Source organism: Fistularia commersonii, chromosome 8, assembly GCF_037954325.1.
Source record: "Fistularia commersonii isolate RoL2024-O1a breed Wild chromosome 8, RoL_Fcom_v1.0, whole genome shotgun sequence".
In the NCBI taxonomy this organism is placed as follows: domain Eukaryota; kingdom Metazoa; phylum Chordata; class Actinopteri; order Syngnathiformes; family Fistulariidae; genus Fistularia; species Fistularia commersonii.
Window position 1 is genome coordinate 3,771,078 of NC_141291.1, and position 16,467 is coordinate 3,787,544.

The window sequence follows — 16,467 nt, forward strand, 5'->3', positions numbered from 1 at the left end:
CTCTCAGATCGAAGGGGACTTTATTGCGCTTTAATATTTAAAATATTCATGAAATAGATTTCTAGTTAAGAGTGGAGTATTTAAAATTACGTGGGGAAACACAGTGATTTGTTTTTGGAAAGCTAAAGCTCCTCCACCTGGCCTCCTCTTTGGTGAGCTGTCAATCACGGCGCATGAATATGACGTCATTTTAACGCGACAGCGCCAAGATGGCGTCCGAGTAGCCGCTTGCTGGCTCAATAGTGTCCGGAGAAGGAAAAACACATAACGACACCAAATAAACCGTCCGCCAGGGCGTCGAAGCTGGTTTTGTTGCATTTTGTAGCGTTTTTTTTACACCTCGCCACCTACTTGTTCCATCAATATTCGCGATCGAACGGCGGAAAATGAAGTCGGACGTGGAGGAGCTGATGCCGAAGCTGCTGCCGGTGGACCTCGGAGGCGCCTCGGCGGGGCCGCAGCCGGACGGGCCGCCCAGAAACCCCCAGGAATACCTCCGACAAGTCCAGTAAACACCTTCATCTTCGCTCTGAGTAACACAAATATTCCAGCGTGCTCGAATTTTAACACAAAGCTAATGTTAGCTTTTGAGACGTTCAGTGTTGAGTGGAGTGGCAGAGAAGTGTGTTAGACTGGTGCAAGACATGTATGCTATCTGTGAGACAGTGGTGCGGTGTGCTGTAGGGGTAACAAAAGTTCAAGGTGGAGGTGGGACTCCATCAGGGATCAGCTCTGAATCCCTACTTGTTCACAATGGTGATGGACAGGCTGACAGATGAGGTTAGACAGGAATCTCCATGGACCATGATGTTTGCGGATGACATTGTGATCTGTAGTGAGCGCAGGAAACAGGTAGAGGAAAATCTAGAGAGGTGGAGGTATGCTCTGGAAAGGAGAGGAATGAAAGTTAGTCGCAGCAAGACAGAATATATGTGTGTGAATGAGAGGAACTCGGGTGGAACGGTGAGGCTACAGGGAGTGGAGATCAAGAAGTTGGAGGATTTCAGGTACTTGGGGTCAACAGTCCAGAGCAACAGAAAATCTGGAAAAGAGGTGAAGAGACGGGTCCAAGCAGGTTGGAATAGGTGGGGAAAACTGTCAGGGGTACCAAGAGATAGAAGACTGTCGTCCAGAATAAAAGGAAAGGTGTACAAGACAGTGGTGAGACCAGCGATGATGTTTGGACTAGAAACTGTTACAATGACCACAAGACAGCAGGCAGAACTAGAGGTTGCAGAGATGAAGATGTTGAGGTTCTCTTTGGGCGTGACCAGGATGAAGAGGATCAGGAATGAGTCCATCAGAGGAACAGCACATGTTCGATGTTTTGGAGAGAAGGTCAGAGAAGCCAGACTGAGATGGTTTGGTCATGTGCAGAGGAGGGATAGTGAATATATTGGTAGACGGATGCTGGAATTGGAGCTGCCAGGCAAGAGGTCTGGAGGAAGACCAAAGAGAAGATTTATGGACGTCGTGAGAGAGGATATGAAGGTAGTTGGTGTGAGAGAGGAGGATACAGAGAATAGGGTTAGATGGAGAGAGTTGATTCGCTGTGGCGACCCCTGACGGGAAAAGCCAAAAGAAGAAGTGTTGAGTGGGACAAGCTAGTTTCCTCCATTGCACTGCAGGATCAAATGATGGCGGGGGGTTATTTTCATCACCGATTGATACGTTTTTGACGGATGATAGACAACAGAGTGACTCTACTGTTCTTTTTTTTATCAAATACACAACTTTTACATTTAAGTGTAGCATTGAGCTTTCAGTTGATGTTGCGTTTTCTCGGAACATCGAACACCTCTTACCAGGCCGCAGCCCCGAGAGGCCTGACAACAACAACAACAACCTGATGGTCACCAGTTGATCCTTCGTCTTCTTTTTTGTTTTCAAATCAGATTGGAGGCCTCCTTGTGTCCCGAGGTGGTGGTCGCTCAGATTGACCCCAAGAAGTTGAAGAAGAATCAAACGGCTCAAATATCTGTGAGTAGTTGTGCACAGCGGAGCATCTTCACATGTGTACCCAGAGTTTTGTCTTTAAGAGGGCTGCGCGATGATGCCGGGATGCAAAGCGGAACATCTCGAGCTTCTCGCTGTGTTCCAGGTGGCGGTGTGCAGCGCCGCTCCGGCCGGGTTCTGCCCCAGCCACCGCTGGCAGCAGCAGCAGGTCGGCAGCTTCTCGGACGTCAGGCAGGTACGTTCCAGGGAGCCTCCCGGTGAGATCCGGCTGACGTGGGACGAGTCCAGTGTTCGACGGTTGTGTTTCTAAATCTCCAGAGCATCGCGAAGAACCGACAGCACTGGGGCAGTCGCTCTCTGGACGACAACATGCTGATGGTGAGGTTTCAGGGCCTGAATTTCTCAAACATCTCACGGGAGTGGCACGCTGAGTGTGTGTGTGTGTGTGTTTCCGCAGCCGAAGCCGACGGACGAGGAGGGATGGAAGAGGTTCTGCTTGGGGGAGGCGGTCCTTCAGGGCTCCTCGTCCTGCAGCGTGGATGAAGAACCAGCGTTGGACTACAAAAAGGTTTGGATTTGTTAATAAATGGTGTTATATTAGCACATCATAGGTCAGACATGTCAAACTCTGGCCCGCGGGCCAATTTTGGCCCGCACTACAATTATATTTGGCCCGCGAGATGATTTCAAATATGTATTACATCTGGCCCGCCGGCCCGTTATACAGCGCACGTACCGCTAAAGGTGCCTACACATTGAACGCGTCAAGCGCTGGGTGGCGTCAGCGCAGCCATTCATTGTGTATGTGCGACATCGCAAGGGTGGCGTTTGACGCCTTGACGCTTGACGCCCGATTTAAGACATTTTTAATTCGAGCGTCAAAACGCTGTGACGACATCTACGCGCGGCCAATAGGAAAGCAGCCGGTGCTGGGGGCGGGAGTTCCCGATGTGGAGCAGGAAGCTAAGCTTAGCTGCCGCTAAGCGATAGAAGGGGCACTGCCGTCCGCGACACTTTTCGTTCGTGTCTTCAAAACACGAACGGAAGGGAAATGGAGCAGGCTCGATGTGTGGCAATCGTCCCGCAATTGCGGCTGCATTTTTCTACGAGTGCCGGAACTGTCTGTCTCTACTCGGGGCTCGAAGTGTCGGCATTTTACGTGGCCGTTTTTAATTTTTTATTATTTAATTATGATTATTATTTCACCATTGTTTTTATTATTTTCTTAAACCTGTTCTGGTTTCAGTATTTAAGCAAAAATTCAATTGTAATATATTAGGATGGTTAATACAGTCGTTTACTGTATCTTAAAGATAATAAAAACATAAATAAATTAATAAAAAAAAAATTGGTCTGGCCCTCGACAATGTTCTTTTTTTTAATTTTGGCCCTCTGTGAATTTGAGTTTGACACCCCTGTCATAGGTGAAGGAGCTCTACAAATGTGTGTGTGTGTGTGTGTGTGTCCAGGTTGGCTTCCCACCGTTCTTAAGCATCGTCAGCAGGCTCAGCCAGGTGAGTCGAACCTCCTCGCAGACATACTAGCTCCACATCCTCGCCGGATCTCCATTAACGCGCCTTCGCCCGCAGTCCACGGTGCTGACGGTGTTGGAGAGCCTCATCGGCTGGTTCGAGGAAGGGGACTTTGTCCCGCAGCTGGTGAGCTCGGTTTCTTCGCACAACGGCGTTCCCGCATCGTCATGGTTTCCTAGACGCTGACGCCGAGATGGTGACGTTGCAGGGTCGCTGGTTGTACGCCCTGCTGGCCTGCCTGGAGAAGCCTCTCATCCCTGAAGCCCATTCTTCCATCAGACAGCTGGCGAGGAGGTGTGCCCACCTTCGCAGCACTCTGGTAGGACCCTCGCTTTAAGCTAAAACGCTTCTCTCGGTAGGTTACCCTGACGACGCACGTCGGCTCCACTGTTATTCTCTTCAGGAGACCCAGGAAGACGAGAGGCTACCTGCTCTCAACCTTCTAATCTGTCTCGTTGCGAGGTATCTAATATCCTGCTCGGCATCTGGACCGAACTGACAGAATTTACTAAGCTGAAGCTCCGCTTAACGATCTGAACATCTCTTGTCCTGCAGGTATTTTGAGCAGAACGACCTGGCGGACGAGCCGGAGTAAAGCTCCGCATGGCGTGCAGGCTCCGACCTCCAGCACCGAGATCTACTGAGTACGGCGACGCCCTGCAGGAGCAAACCTCCACCTGCGGATCTAAATGTGTGTGTGTGTGTCAGACCGCACCACCGTGTGGACAATGTCGGCTACTGCGGCCTTGGAATTGACGGCAGAGGCTGAACCGCTTGCTTCTGGGGTCAGCGGACTGAGCGGATCCGGTCTCTTGCGTCAATTCACCGGATCGACAAGCCGACTCTGATGTTATTACATTCATATTTGCCATCTTTGTAATAAAGCTGTTTATTTTGGATCAAATGCCGCCCCCGGCGTCGTGCCTGAGGACAGTGAGGAGCCCGCTTGCTCGGGAAACCTGCCGAAGGACACCGGTGGCCAAACGAAAAACCCAAACGAACATCTACTGGTGTCGAACCTTTAATTTTAAGCAGATTAGCTGGTACAAAACAATGGAAAACATTTTCAGAAACCAGTATTCGAGCAAATCACAGGGCGCCGTGGCCATGACATGGATCCAAAAATGCAAAGAAAGAGAAAGGGGGGGGGGGGTTGACAGCATTAGCACATTGATTTTGAAAATGACTACTGTGGTGAGTGTGACTGCCGACACAACTATTGGGGACGCCCGTCTGGCATTGTGATCAGAATGGGGGGGAAAAAAAAAAAAAAAAAAAAAGCAAAACATTCAACAGCACCTTTTAACATCGCGGTGCCGCAAAAACCCTTAAAAACGCCGACCGTCGGACAAATGGGACTCGTCAAGAGCGGCTCCCTCGTCTCACAGCTCCGGGCGGCTCCATCTAGAGGCGGCGGGGGGGGAACCGCCCCCAGCTTTCGACCCCGAGTCCACGAGTCGGAGGGACTCGAAACACTACGCGTCTCGTTCGGCCGCGCGGAGAAGATGACGAAGAGGTGAATTTCGGGGGCTGCTGTGGGGTGAACGTCGCTTTAAAAACTCAATTTGTGAGACAGCAGATGGGGACAATATTCCCCCCCCCCCCTCCGAAGGAGCCGCCTCAGCGTCTCTTGTCCTTCCTGTCTCTATCTTTATGCTCCCTATCGCCCCGGGAAGACCTGGCCCTGCCTTCGTCGCTCCTCCTCTTCCTCCTCTCCTTGGGCCCCTTCGAGTCCCTGCCTCCTCCGCTGCTCCCCCCTCTCTTGCGGTGGCCGCGCTCCTCTTTCTTCCTGTCCCTGCCCGACGGCCTCCTCTTCCGCTTGCCGCCGTCCCGGCTGCGGCTGGTGGACGAGGACGAGGAAGAGGACGAGGACGACGAGGAGCTTCCGCTGGATCCGGAGGAGGAAGAGGAGCTCCCGCTGGAGGAGGAGCCGGAGGAAGACGTGGAGGAGCTGTGGCTGCGGCCCCTCTTCGGCTCCTTCTTCCTCCCCCTGCCGCCGCCGTCCTCCTCCCCGTCCAGCTTCGCGGCCGCCGGAGCTCCGCCCGGAGCCTCCTGGGAGTCGGGCTGAGCGGCTTTGACCGCTTCCTCCTCGTGCTTTGGCTCCGCCCCCTGATTCTCCGCCGCTGAGGCCGGCGCCTCGGGGACGGGCGGGACGGGATCCGGCCCGGGCGTGTCGGAGGACGCCGGGGGCTCCTGGGTCAAGGGGCCGCTCTGGGGCTCGGAGGACGGACGCGCCGGCTCCCCGGGGCTCGGCCGAGGCAGCGGGCTGGTTTCGGAGGCGTCGGGTCCGACCGCCGCCGCTTCGGATGATTTGTCGTCTTGGATCTTTTCATTGAGAAGGTCGGCGGGCGCCTCCTCCTTTCTGTCTGACTCCTCCTCGTCCTCCTCTTCCTCCTCCCCCTTGCCCCTGCCGTCTTGTTCTGCGCCTCCCTCCGCCTCCATCTCCTCTGACTCCACACCTGCCTCCTTCTCTCCCTTCTCAGTCTGGTCCTCTCTGCTCTTAGCCCCCTCCTCCTCCTCCTCGTCCTCCTCTTCCTCCTCGTCCTTCTTCTCCTCGCTCCCTGCCTCCACCAGCTCCATCCCTTCCTCGTCATCCTTCAGCCCCTCCTTCTCTCCTTCCTCCCCCTCCCCCTTCACTGTGACCTTCCTGTCCCCCTCCTTCTCTCTATCCTCCTCCTCTTCCTCTTCCTCCTCCTCCATCTCTTCGTCTCCCTTGTTACCTGTCACCTTGACTACCTGACCTGCTGGCTTACCCTCCGCTGAGTGGTCCGTCCCGGTTGCCGCAGAGACGCCGTCCTGGTCGCGGTTGGGCTGTCGCCGGGGTCGAGACTCCATCTTGCTGAGGTGCTCGGCGAAAGCCTCGCGCCTCTCTTCGAACACAGCTGCGCAGAGACAAGCGCGGCGTTAGCGTTAGCGTTAGCGGGTAGCGGCTCTCGAACCATTGCAGCGACCGCACCTGCAAGCCGCTGCCGCCTGAATGTGCATTTTCAGTTAAAGTTAAGAATTAACGCCAGGGAAGGAAGTTACCGACCATTGAGTTTCTTGGTGGAGTCGTCGAGGAGTTTCTGCGTGGCGGAGCACATTTTGCCGGGCTGGTAGAAGATGTGAGGCTTGGTTTTGGTGCGGATGTATTTGACCAGGCGGTTGTTGTGGCTGGTCCACTCCTCTTGCTGCGGGCCGAAGACAGACGCGAAACCCCGGCGTGTCAGCGGACATTTTTGCGGCCGATTTCCCGAGACCCGAAGTGTTTGCTTACCAGCTGAGCTAGTTCAACCTTCTGTTCCAGTAACCTCAGCTCCGTCTGTCTGGCCCGGCGCTCCTCAAAGAGCTCACGCTTCTCCGTCTCCACCTTCTTCCTCTCCACCTCAGCCTGAACCTCCAGCTTCTGCTCGATCTCTGATCGTCGTTTTTGCTGCGGTGAGGAGAAAAAAAAAACAAAAAAAAAAAACGTAAGTCCACACACACACACACACGCACGAAAACTCCGACCCCTCGCAGCACACATTGAGCTGGGACCAGTCTAAGAATTGTGCCGAGTAAAAGGCAGTCCCTTTGCGGTCGGTTAAAAACAAAGAGACTCCGCACCTTCTCTGAGGAAACATTGGACTCCTGTTTGAATTTCTGCAGGGTGCCCATCAGCAGGCCGAACATGCGCCGATTCCTGGCAAAGGAAGCAAAAAAACAAACAAATAAGAACTACAGACTGAAGGTTCGGACGTCACGACGGGATCCACGCGTCCCACCTCTGTTTGCCCTTCTCGTCCATCGTCTGGTCCTGGATGAGGTCTCGGCGCGTTCTCTCCTTGGAGGTAGCTACCACAGACGACTGCAATGCTGGCTGCAGGCGAGAAACAACGGAGAGTTTTGACGACCGATCGTCGAACACGAGTAGAACTTCGCCACATCACGCAGATCGTGTCTGACTCAGAGAGGACACTTGTCGGGCTGATTTTAACTCCAACTATTAAAGCAATTCCACCCAACCTTCTTGACATCGTCATCGTCCTCCGCATCGCTTTCCTGGCGCGTCTCTCTGCGGGCCCTCTGGTCGCCGGCCAGCCTGTACACACAGACACACACACACACAGGGAGCTCAAAACAAACCAAGTGAATGCTTTTTGACATCCAGGAATCAAACCTGAATATGCAATAATAATTCTAAATTCTTTAGGATACTGAAACAGGTGTTGGTTGTGCCGGGGATGCAGCGTCAGGTGTAAGAGACAGGTGGTGCCACAGAAACTATGGAAAAGTTATTCAAGAATACACCGGTATGGAATAGATGTGTCTTTCACCTTAGCAGGGCTCCCTCGATGTCCCTCTGCTTGGCGGGAGGGCCTCCTCCGCCGATGTCCGAGAGACTACGCCTGAAGGAGGACAAACAACGGGATTAGAACTCAGTGTTTCCCCTCTCTTAAAAAGCATCTGCAGCGCAAACAAGAGTGATGTGAGATGAGATGAGAACAACTTTATGTGCTACAACGAACACTGCACGGGAAACCGTTTTTAGAGGTATACAAAGTGGTCATGGGTGATTCTGCTGGAATACCATCCTGCGATTATTTTATTTTTGTTACCTGAGCAGGTTGAATCCTCTGCCTCTACCTCCAGCCATCCCTGCCATGGGGCCGCCGAGCCGGCGCATCTGGCCCGGTCTGCGTGCACACAAGGTTACAGTTTAAAGGAGGAAACATCAAACTTCCAACGGGCAGTGACGCACGGCGGGTAGCAATAAAGCTGCACCGCGTAAGAATCGCGTTTTCTGACGGAGCGCCGACGAGGGGCCTTGATCACGAAGAACAACGTAGCGGCGTTTGCCGGGCCTCGGTTCATTTAATATATCTCTTAATTTCCCGTCTTCAAATTGGATTATTTTACATCCTAAAATACTTATTAATAACGATCAGATCGGTGCGGTGCGAGTCAGTTGGGGGACGTTGACTGGGATATGACTAGCGTCAACAAACTAGCAGTGTGCGGGAAGGCATGTTCGCTGGCTAGCTAGCTAGCCGACTCATGCTAGCACAATTAGCCAGTGGTTTGCATGCTAATAACTAAATTAAATTTCAATTAAAACGCGCACAAAAGGCTGGTTAGCGGCGTGGGGGTTTCACCTCGACTCATTCGGATCACGTCCGGTGAGTTTGCGGATATTATCGTCCACATTTTTCAGGCTTTCCTTTGCTTTTTCGATCTGGTCCTGTAAGCTCCGCACCACCACCGCCATCTTGCCCCCCAGTTAGCGCGAATCACGTGTTCTTCTTCTTCTGCTTTTTTGTGGGCTTCTTCTAACCGCAGGTCGCTGCCGGAACCACAGCGCCCCCTAGCGGCGGAGGACTCAAATTTAAAGGGTAACGCGTTACATTTTGCACAATAAACTCGGGTGACTTTTTAATTCCTCTTCCTTCAGCCGAAGGGAAAATTCAAATGTTTGTACTTTTTAAGACCTTAAAACACTTCATAGCCTCGACTTTGACACTTTATGGTTTTATTTGGATTTCTTATTCTCCCTCCTTCCTACTATTATTTATTATTGTTATGTTTTTACTTGAAACTCTGGCACAACAATTTCCTTCGAGATAAATAAAGTTGTTCTTATTCTTATTCTTATCAATAAATGCAAAACATATTTTCATGTAACGCATGAGGTGTCATGATATCTTATTGGTTGTATTGAAAACAAACATACTTTGTAATATTTTTTCAATACATATGTGACACCAGGGATATTACAGTATGAAATGAAAAAATGGAGCGACACATCAGGGGTTTTTGTATAACAAGACAAAGGTGAAATTGATTAAATTCTGTTCGGTTTGCACGATAACTCGGAGTGGAGGGAGTGAGTTTGCCTGATCCGTTATGATTTGGGTTACAGAGATGCTGGCTTTTAAGGTTACTTCTGCCTTTCTCTAGGAAACTTCATCAGAACCTGCTGCGATTCAGGAGACCTGCGAGCGTTGTGCTGAAAATAAACCCAAGCAGGCCTTGCACCTCGGGCGTATCAAAGCGGAGCCCTGCTGCGCCAGACGGCTGGCAGCAGGCTCTTGATTTCCCTGGTCGGGATGCTGAACCTCCGTTGCTTCACCTGGGATTCGGTTCACTGCGCGACCTTTCTCTGTGATGTGTTTGTCGCCAGGCAACCAGGCCCAGCTCCCATTTTCATCAGAGGCGCGTCACGGCACAGTCCCAAAGGCCGGGGCGCAAAATAATGGAGCGCCACGCGGGCGGATTAGTCTTTCCGTCAGACTTTAATTTGCAGGAATTAGGATTTTCACCACCTGTTACTCACACCAGCACCAAATCCCTTAATTTCCCAGCTCTTGTTCCATTCCTTCAAGATGAACAGCATGAGCCTGCAATGAGTGAATAACAAAAGAGCTAAAAACAAAAATGCAAACATGGGCGGTAAAAATACTGCATGTCCTGCACAGTTACAATGTTCTGATGGATTACGGAATTAAATCATGGTTTCCAGCGGTTTGTTGATCGCCTGCTCCTCTAGAACAAGGCTGGGATCAGGTGTTAGCACTGAAAACACATCACCACCACCAGGATGCTTGGCTGTGACTTCTGCCCAAAATTGTTTTTTAAAAAACATGAAACATGTATTTTCCTAAATGCGAGTGTATGGAGCCTCCGGGTTCTCCATGTTCCTCCGACAGTCCCAAGACAGTCAGCGGGCTCATCCAAAACAAACATTTTCTGTGAGAATGAATGATTGACAGCTGACTGGTCCAGGTTAAGCCCCGCCTCTAACTGGAATTGGCTCCTCCTCCCTCCCGAACACCCTGTTGCTGCAAACAGGTCCACCTGGACGTGAGGTCTTCCATTGTTCGAAAACGACGGGAAGAAAGACGAACGGACGGCTTGTGACTTTTTTTTCTGCTTTTATTCACTGACTAAAAGAAGAGAAGCATTCATTCAACACTGATTCAAATCAACATTCGGCAGGTTGACCCCCCCTCCCCGCTCCGTCCGGAGGCCCAGAGATTGAACGTGAAGGTTTTCTTTCTTTTTTTTTTTTTGTGCGAACCCTCCCTTTGTCTCTACAACGGAACCGCCGCGGATCGAGGAAATAAAAAGTCTGTCGGCTTATAAGGTTTGGTCCCACACCACGTCGGAGGGCGGCGTCCTGCGGACCGAACCCGGGAGGAGCAGCTGGGAGGCTTTCAGAGGAAAAAAAAAAAAACGACGGGAAAGGACGAGGTGAGAGCATGATCAGACCCGCGGGGGATCAATGAGACCGAATTTAGAAGCGATTTCAGGAGGAAGACTGAGGAGGTGGGAGTCTGAGCCGTGATGAAGGCCAGGTTTCTGCAAATACAGACCGGCTAACCGTCTGAGAACTCGTCCAGCTGCCGTTCGGGTTCAGTCCGGGAGTGGGGGAGGGGTGGGGGTCTGGACCCGCTGCTGTGCTGCACCCCGGGACAGACGCCGAGGGGCTCCGCGTCCGTTTATGGGGGTGGGGGGGGGGGGGGGGGGTGGGGGGGCAGGGGGGTAGAAACAAAAAAAGAAACAAAAAAAAAAAGAAAAAAAAGAAAAAAGAAAACAAACAAAAAAACAGGCGACTTAACTCAGCTCCTGCCGCGGATCCTGTAACAACAACCCTCCGACTCGGCGGACACACCGAACCCCGACAGCTGTTACGCAATGGTCAAGAACCGCCGACGCTTGTACAAATAACGTCCTGCGAGAGGTTCTTACTGTCTCTAGAGTCCGTGATCGCTTCCCCTGCGGGTTTTTTTTCGTAAGACACAGCCGGCCGCTGTCAGCTCTGCTAGTAAGACTGCTGTTATTGCAAACTGTCCTGATTTTTACACAAATGCACAACATTCGTACCACGATAAAACCGGGGGGCTTGTCTGGCTAGTCTCACAGAGACCGATGAGTGCGCCCGCCGTCACCGCCGCTGTCGCTGGGATGGCTGACCGGGATCCCGAAAAAGGAGGGGAAAAAAAACCAAAACAAAACAAAACAAGAAAGGATGAGATTTCGCGAATCCTCGTAAGGCCAAGTATTGTCATTGCAAGTTCCCGTTGGAAAAGAAGAGTGTGGATTATGTGCATTCCTCTTGCATAGTTGTGAGGCCGGAAAGGGCGGCGAGCTGATGGGGTTCGGCCCCGCCGACTTGCGGTTACCGGCCGGAGCCGCCGGGTAGGTGGCGGGCGAAGGAAGCCGGCCTCGGCAAGCCGCCGCTCGGAGCCCCGGCCCGGCCTTCTGCCCTGGGAGCGGCGCCCGAGTGAAAAGGAAGGGCGTCAAGACGGGAGCGCGCCGGGGCTCGTGCACATCTTCCCACGTGTGACGATCATCAATGGGATCTCTATGCCAAGTTGTGAGCGGAACCCGCTCACACACAGCCTGCTGCTTTGGTAGTAGAACAACACACACACACGTCAAAGTCAATATTCCCATATTGGCTACCGACCCTTAGCACGCTGCGAGCCCCCCCCCCCCCCCCCGCCGCCGCACCGCCTCTGGACATGTCACGCGGAGCCGCCTGCGATGGACCAATTAGAGCCCAGCTCTGTGGTTGGGACGTCCCTCCGGGCGTTCCCGGTCCCGCCGCCGGCCACGCAAGTTCTCTATTATTGCATATCTGGAGTGGAACAGAACCCGCGGAGGACGGGTTCTCGCGCTCACAGCAGCGGTCCGGAGGGGCGCTGGTCAGCGCGGCCGAGCCGGGTAGGAGTAAGGCTCTGCTCGCGGCGCGCCGACACGATATTTACACCCTCCCGTGTGAGGAGCGGGGATAAGCCCACTGGACCCGTGGTGGCAATGGGGGGGGTAATCAACCTCCTGTGTGTATCCAGGTGTGTGCAAACACACTCGGCCGCAGTAAAACCCAGAGACCAGCTTCCTGGGGAGAGGAGCGAACGACCGGAGCCACTCCTGAGTGGGATCACGCCTCCGTTCTGCTCAGACCAGCTGCTCGTCCGGAGTGACTAGTCAGTATATCCAGATGGGTTACATATTCCTATCTCTCACGTGTCTCTGAACTGCCATTTTGGGGTTTCACCCGTTCCCCCCCGACGGGAGCTATTATTCCCGGATGCTCTCAGACCCAAGCAGACCCAACACACACACACACACACACACACACACACACACACACACACACACTGTAAACCTGAGTGCTGCTCAAGAGATGGAAGTTCGGCCATGTTCTCGCACTGTGCACTGGTGCTCGCTTGACCATCGCAACCTGAATGGTACGTTCCGCGTGGCGGGAGTGAAATCACCCCGGCGTTGGGTTTACTCAGATGGAGGGAGGGAAGAGAGAGAGAGAGAGAGCAGCCGCCAACACAACATTGGCCTAATGTTTGCACATGTTCTGTGCTTTGGTCTGTTTTCACTCCAACAACACACACACACACACACACACATTCCCAGGCACAAGCCAGAATGGACCGCTGTGTTTGGACACTCCCGGTAGCTCCGGGGAGGAGTGGATGAGGACCCGCCGAATGAGGGAAAGAGAAAAGAGGGGGGAAAAAAAAAAAAAGGCAGAACGGAAAAGTCCTATAAATAAGAGCGTCGGAGGAGAAGCAGCAGCAGCAGCAGCAGCAGCTTGGCTGGTTGGAACGCGGGCACTTCGGGAAAGACCTCTGTCCGGTCAGCTCGCTCCACCGGTGTCTTTGGCAGCTTCCAGAGCGGATCCGGCGAATCCGAAATATTCGTATGCGCAAGCGAGACGCCTGAGCTATTGTTCCTTTTCGCCCTCCTCCTCCTCCTCCTCTTTGAACAAACCTACTGAACCCTGAGAACGCGAGAATTCTGTTCCTGTTTCCTGCTGCGGTAGGAGAGCCAGCAGGCCCAACCCCTAAATAGACACAGCAAAACACATGATGGCAGACACACACACACACACACACACACCTCTACTTGTACGACAACTCTTGTGCAGAAAAGTGCAGGCCTACTCCGGGAGAGATAAAAACAAGGCAGGTGTGCCCAGCTGTGCTATGAAAGCTAGCGGTGAGGCTGTGCCTGTGGCTACAGGGGCGAGGGGAGGGGACGTCGCCACCGCCGCCGCCACCGCCGCCGCCGACAACAACAACACACGTTTTGAAACAATGCGGCCTCAGGCACCGAATGGCTCAATATTAGCAATGAGTGACAACATGCATGGGGCTGGAGTCAAAACCGTTTCTCCGCCTGATGGGAGGTTTGAAGGCTCTACGCTCCGCTGCGACTATTTCCTCCCACGGTCCCCATGGCAACCCGCCACAGACCCGCCCCCTCCCTTTTTGCACCATCTCTTCTCGAATCACCTTTGGCGAGGTGTGGTACCAGACCTCTCTGGAGTGACATCTACCTGTGGCGACGAAACACACACACACACACACACACACACACACAGTATGATTGGGAATATGTACATACACACACTCATATATGTGAGTGTGTATATAGGTTGTATACATAGGACCGTCTTCTACTGAAACTACGGCGTCTGCGCAGACATAGTGAGACGAGTGGAACCGGCCGAGTGGCGAAAGCCGACCTTTCACGTGGCGTGGAGGAGGAGAAAAGCGCACGTGTTTGGTGGCAATGGGAACATCACAATCAGCTTTAAAAAAAAAAAAAAAAGTTCTTTCTATAAAAAAAAAAGAAAAAAAGAAAAGGAGATTCTGCAGAAACAGCCAGGTACTGTTTTCCCCATTAACCGCTGAGAGGTCATTAAAAAGACAACAGTGTAAAACTCTCACATTAAAACAAACAGGGGGGGAGATTTTAAAAACCAAGGTGTGACGAGAGGGGAGGAGGAACGACGAGATTAAAAACAACCTGCGGATGTCTGGTTGTGCGGTGCTGGTACTTCGGTCCCCTCTCCACAGCCTCCAAAACAAACTCTTGGTACCAAAAGTGCAATTATCCTGAGAAGCGGACCAAGTATTGGAGATTATATCATGGCTGAACCAATCAGGTCCCGCGGTGGACCGGCGAACCGCTGGCGGTGTGAACCCCCCACCCCGCATCGGCCGGGCCGCTTCCTTCTCGGCTCGCTCGATCCGTGTCGGACCGGGGAAAGGCAACGCTGTAAACTGAGACCTCGATATGGACCTTCACAGTCTGCTATGCTATGCTATCACCCCCCCCCCCACTCCCGGATGGTGTGCAACACTATAATAACTTAGCCTTATCTATCTGGGCGGGGGGCAAATTTCCCGAAAAAAAAAAAAAAAAAAAAAAAGATAAAAAAAGGTCAAACGGTGTCACATGGTCTGATGGTCTGCCTTCCCATTGGTTAGTGAGCCAGGCCTCCAAATGTGACTACATTCATCTCAGACGCCGGCAAGGCCCACCAGGTCCTCCGCTGACAGCATGGATTTCCTATCGCTCGACTGCAACCTCCCCCCCCCCTTCAAAAAAAAGTAAAATCTACCCGCGATATAAAATATGTGCCATTCGTTCGTCTTTATCAACCTAAATCTTTTAAAAACAAATGTATGATTAGGTCCGAGACTGGCAAGGGGGGGCGGGTGGGTCATCATCGAAGACGACGACTGCTTCCAGGGGAAAGGGGGGGAAAAAAAAAAAACACGTGTGGGGAAGGGGGGTGTTTCCAAGGCAACTGTGACTAAAGAGAAACAAATTAAACAGCGTGTCACATGGATTGATTGTTTCCACACACCCTTCTCTTCACCATTACCACCAGCCCCCGCCGTCCTGGTCATAGGGATGTTACAGCCTTACCTGAGACTAACTCAACTCGTCCCGCCGCGGGGAAAAACAACAGACCGCGTTGTGCCGTTGGTCGCGCTTCTCGGATCGGAAAAAGGAACGACGAAACACCGAAGAAGTAAATAATAAACAAACAAGTCCCGGCCGTCAGCGGAGCCGGCGGCTGGTTTTTCCCCTCCCGCTGCCGCCGAGGCAAACTGAAGGCCGCGAGACTTACTGGCCGACAGACACGAGCGAAGTTACATTCAGTGCATCTTTTCGAGTCGCCATCCTTTACCGAGGAGGTGTTTTTTTTTTTTTCGTGACGAGAAAACGAGAGAGAGAGAGACGTTCCTACACTGGAAGATGCTGGCATCGAAATGCAAAACCCGTGTGTGCTGTCCTGCAATACTGGTGTTATAGCAAAAAAGAAAGAACAAAAACAAACTGGTCTTCAAAATAATTAAAAAAAAAAAAAAAAAAAGAAAAAAAAAAAAACTTGACGCGTGGCGTTCCGGTTCTCCTCGGAGTGACGCCCAACGGTTCCCTTTAGGATCCCTCCGCCGCGGCACACACCACGCTCATCTGGGACGCCTGGGGGACCCGAGTGACACGTTCAACGCACCACGGCTCCGTAAAATCCAAAACACGGAAGAATAAATAAAAACAAGACGTTTATATCTAGGACCAGCTCGATGGAGATCGGACTACAACGCTGAATTGTTGGGACCGTTATTATTATTTTTGTCTCTCTGTGGTCTGGCTATGGATGTCAGCCGGAAGACCTTTTCAGCGGACGCGTGAGGTTTAAGGAGAAAAGACGAACAGGAGGGGCGAGGAGCTGCGCCCCGTCAGTAAGATGCCCCCGAAAACTATTTGGCTTGGAAACGCCAGCCAACCGGCGGCCGTCCGTCCGACCCGCGTCGGAAACACCCCCGCCCCGCCATCCCTCCACCGTGCCGACGAGCGCAGAGCGGAGGTTGCTACCCGGGAGGAGGCCGACGGGTGCGTTCTGACAAACTCCGACTTTTGCCAGAATCAAGACACACTCACACACACACGACGAGTTGATATTTGGGGGGGGGATGAAAGAGAAATGGGTTCACAGCTAAAGCTAATAGCCGGTGTCTGAATGCGCACACACACACACACACACCTTACACACACCCCCAACCCCACCTGTCCTGTTCAGGCCGTGAGCAGGATGACAATAGATATGTTTTTTTTTTTAAATACACACAAAGTCCATACAAGCGAGGAAACCACCACAAGGGGGGGGGGGAAGTTAGTAACAGAAGAGGGAGATAAAGGA

General features: G+C 52.5%; 2 protein-coding genes across 3 annotated transcripts; one reads left to right on the forward strand and one right to left on the reverse strand.

Moving 5' to 3' along the window:
* Positions 1-203: 203 nt before the first annotated feature.
* Positions 204-4,392, forward strand: gemin2 (gem (nuclear organelle) associated protein 2). 2 transcript variants are annotated; one of them, XR_015106478.1, is made up of 10 exons: positions 204-508; positions 1,896-1,980; positions 2,102-2,191; positions 2,275-2,334; positions 2,414-2,524; positions 3,426-3,470; positions 3,546-3,614; positions 3,697-3,782; positions 3,848-3,950; positions 4,044-4,140. XR_015106478.1 is itself a non-coding variant. In XM_086150539.1 (10 exons), the coding sequence occupies exons 1-10, from the start codon at positions 387-389 to the stop codon at positions 4,081-4,083; spliced, it is 792 nt and encodes a 263-aa protein (XP_086006665.1). In that variant the 5' UTR covers positions 204-386; the 3' UTR covers positions 4,084-4,392. The 2 variants fall into 2 exon arrangements, 1 of the variants encoding a protein (XP_086006665.1); XM_086150539.1 differs by having other exon boundaries at positions 3,697-3,807; positions 3,892-3,950; positions 4,044-4,392.
* Positions 4,393-4,493: 101 nt separating this feature from the next.
* pnn (pinin, desmosome associated protein) lies at positions 4,494-8,723 on the reverse strand. Its single transcript, XM_086150541.1, has 9 exons — positions 8,603-8,723; positions 8,066-8,143; positions 7,784-7,855; positions 7,473-7,548; positions 7,232-7,326; positions 7,074-7,149; positions 6,745-6,900; positions 6,520-6,658; positions 4,494-6,370 (listed from the first exon to the last, which is right to left on the reverse strand). The coding sequence occupies exons 1-9, from the start codon at positions 8,713-8,715 to the stop codon at positions 5,109-5,111; spliced, it is 2,067 nt and encodes a 688-aa protein (XP_086006667.1). The 5' UTR covers positions 8,716-8,723; the 3' UTR covers positions 4,494-5,108.
* Positions 8,724-16,467: the final 7,744 nt, after the last annotated feature.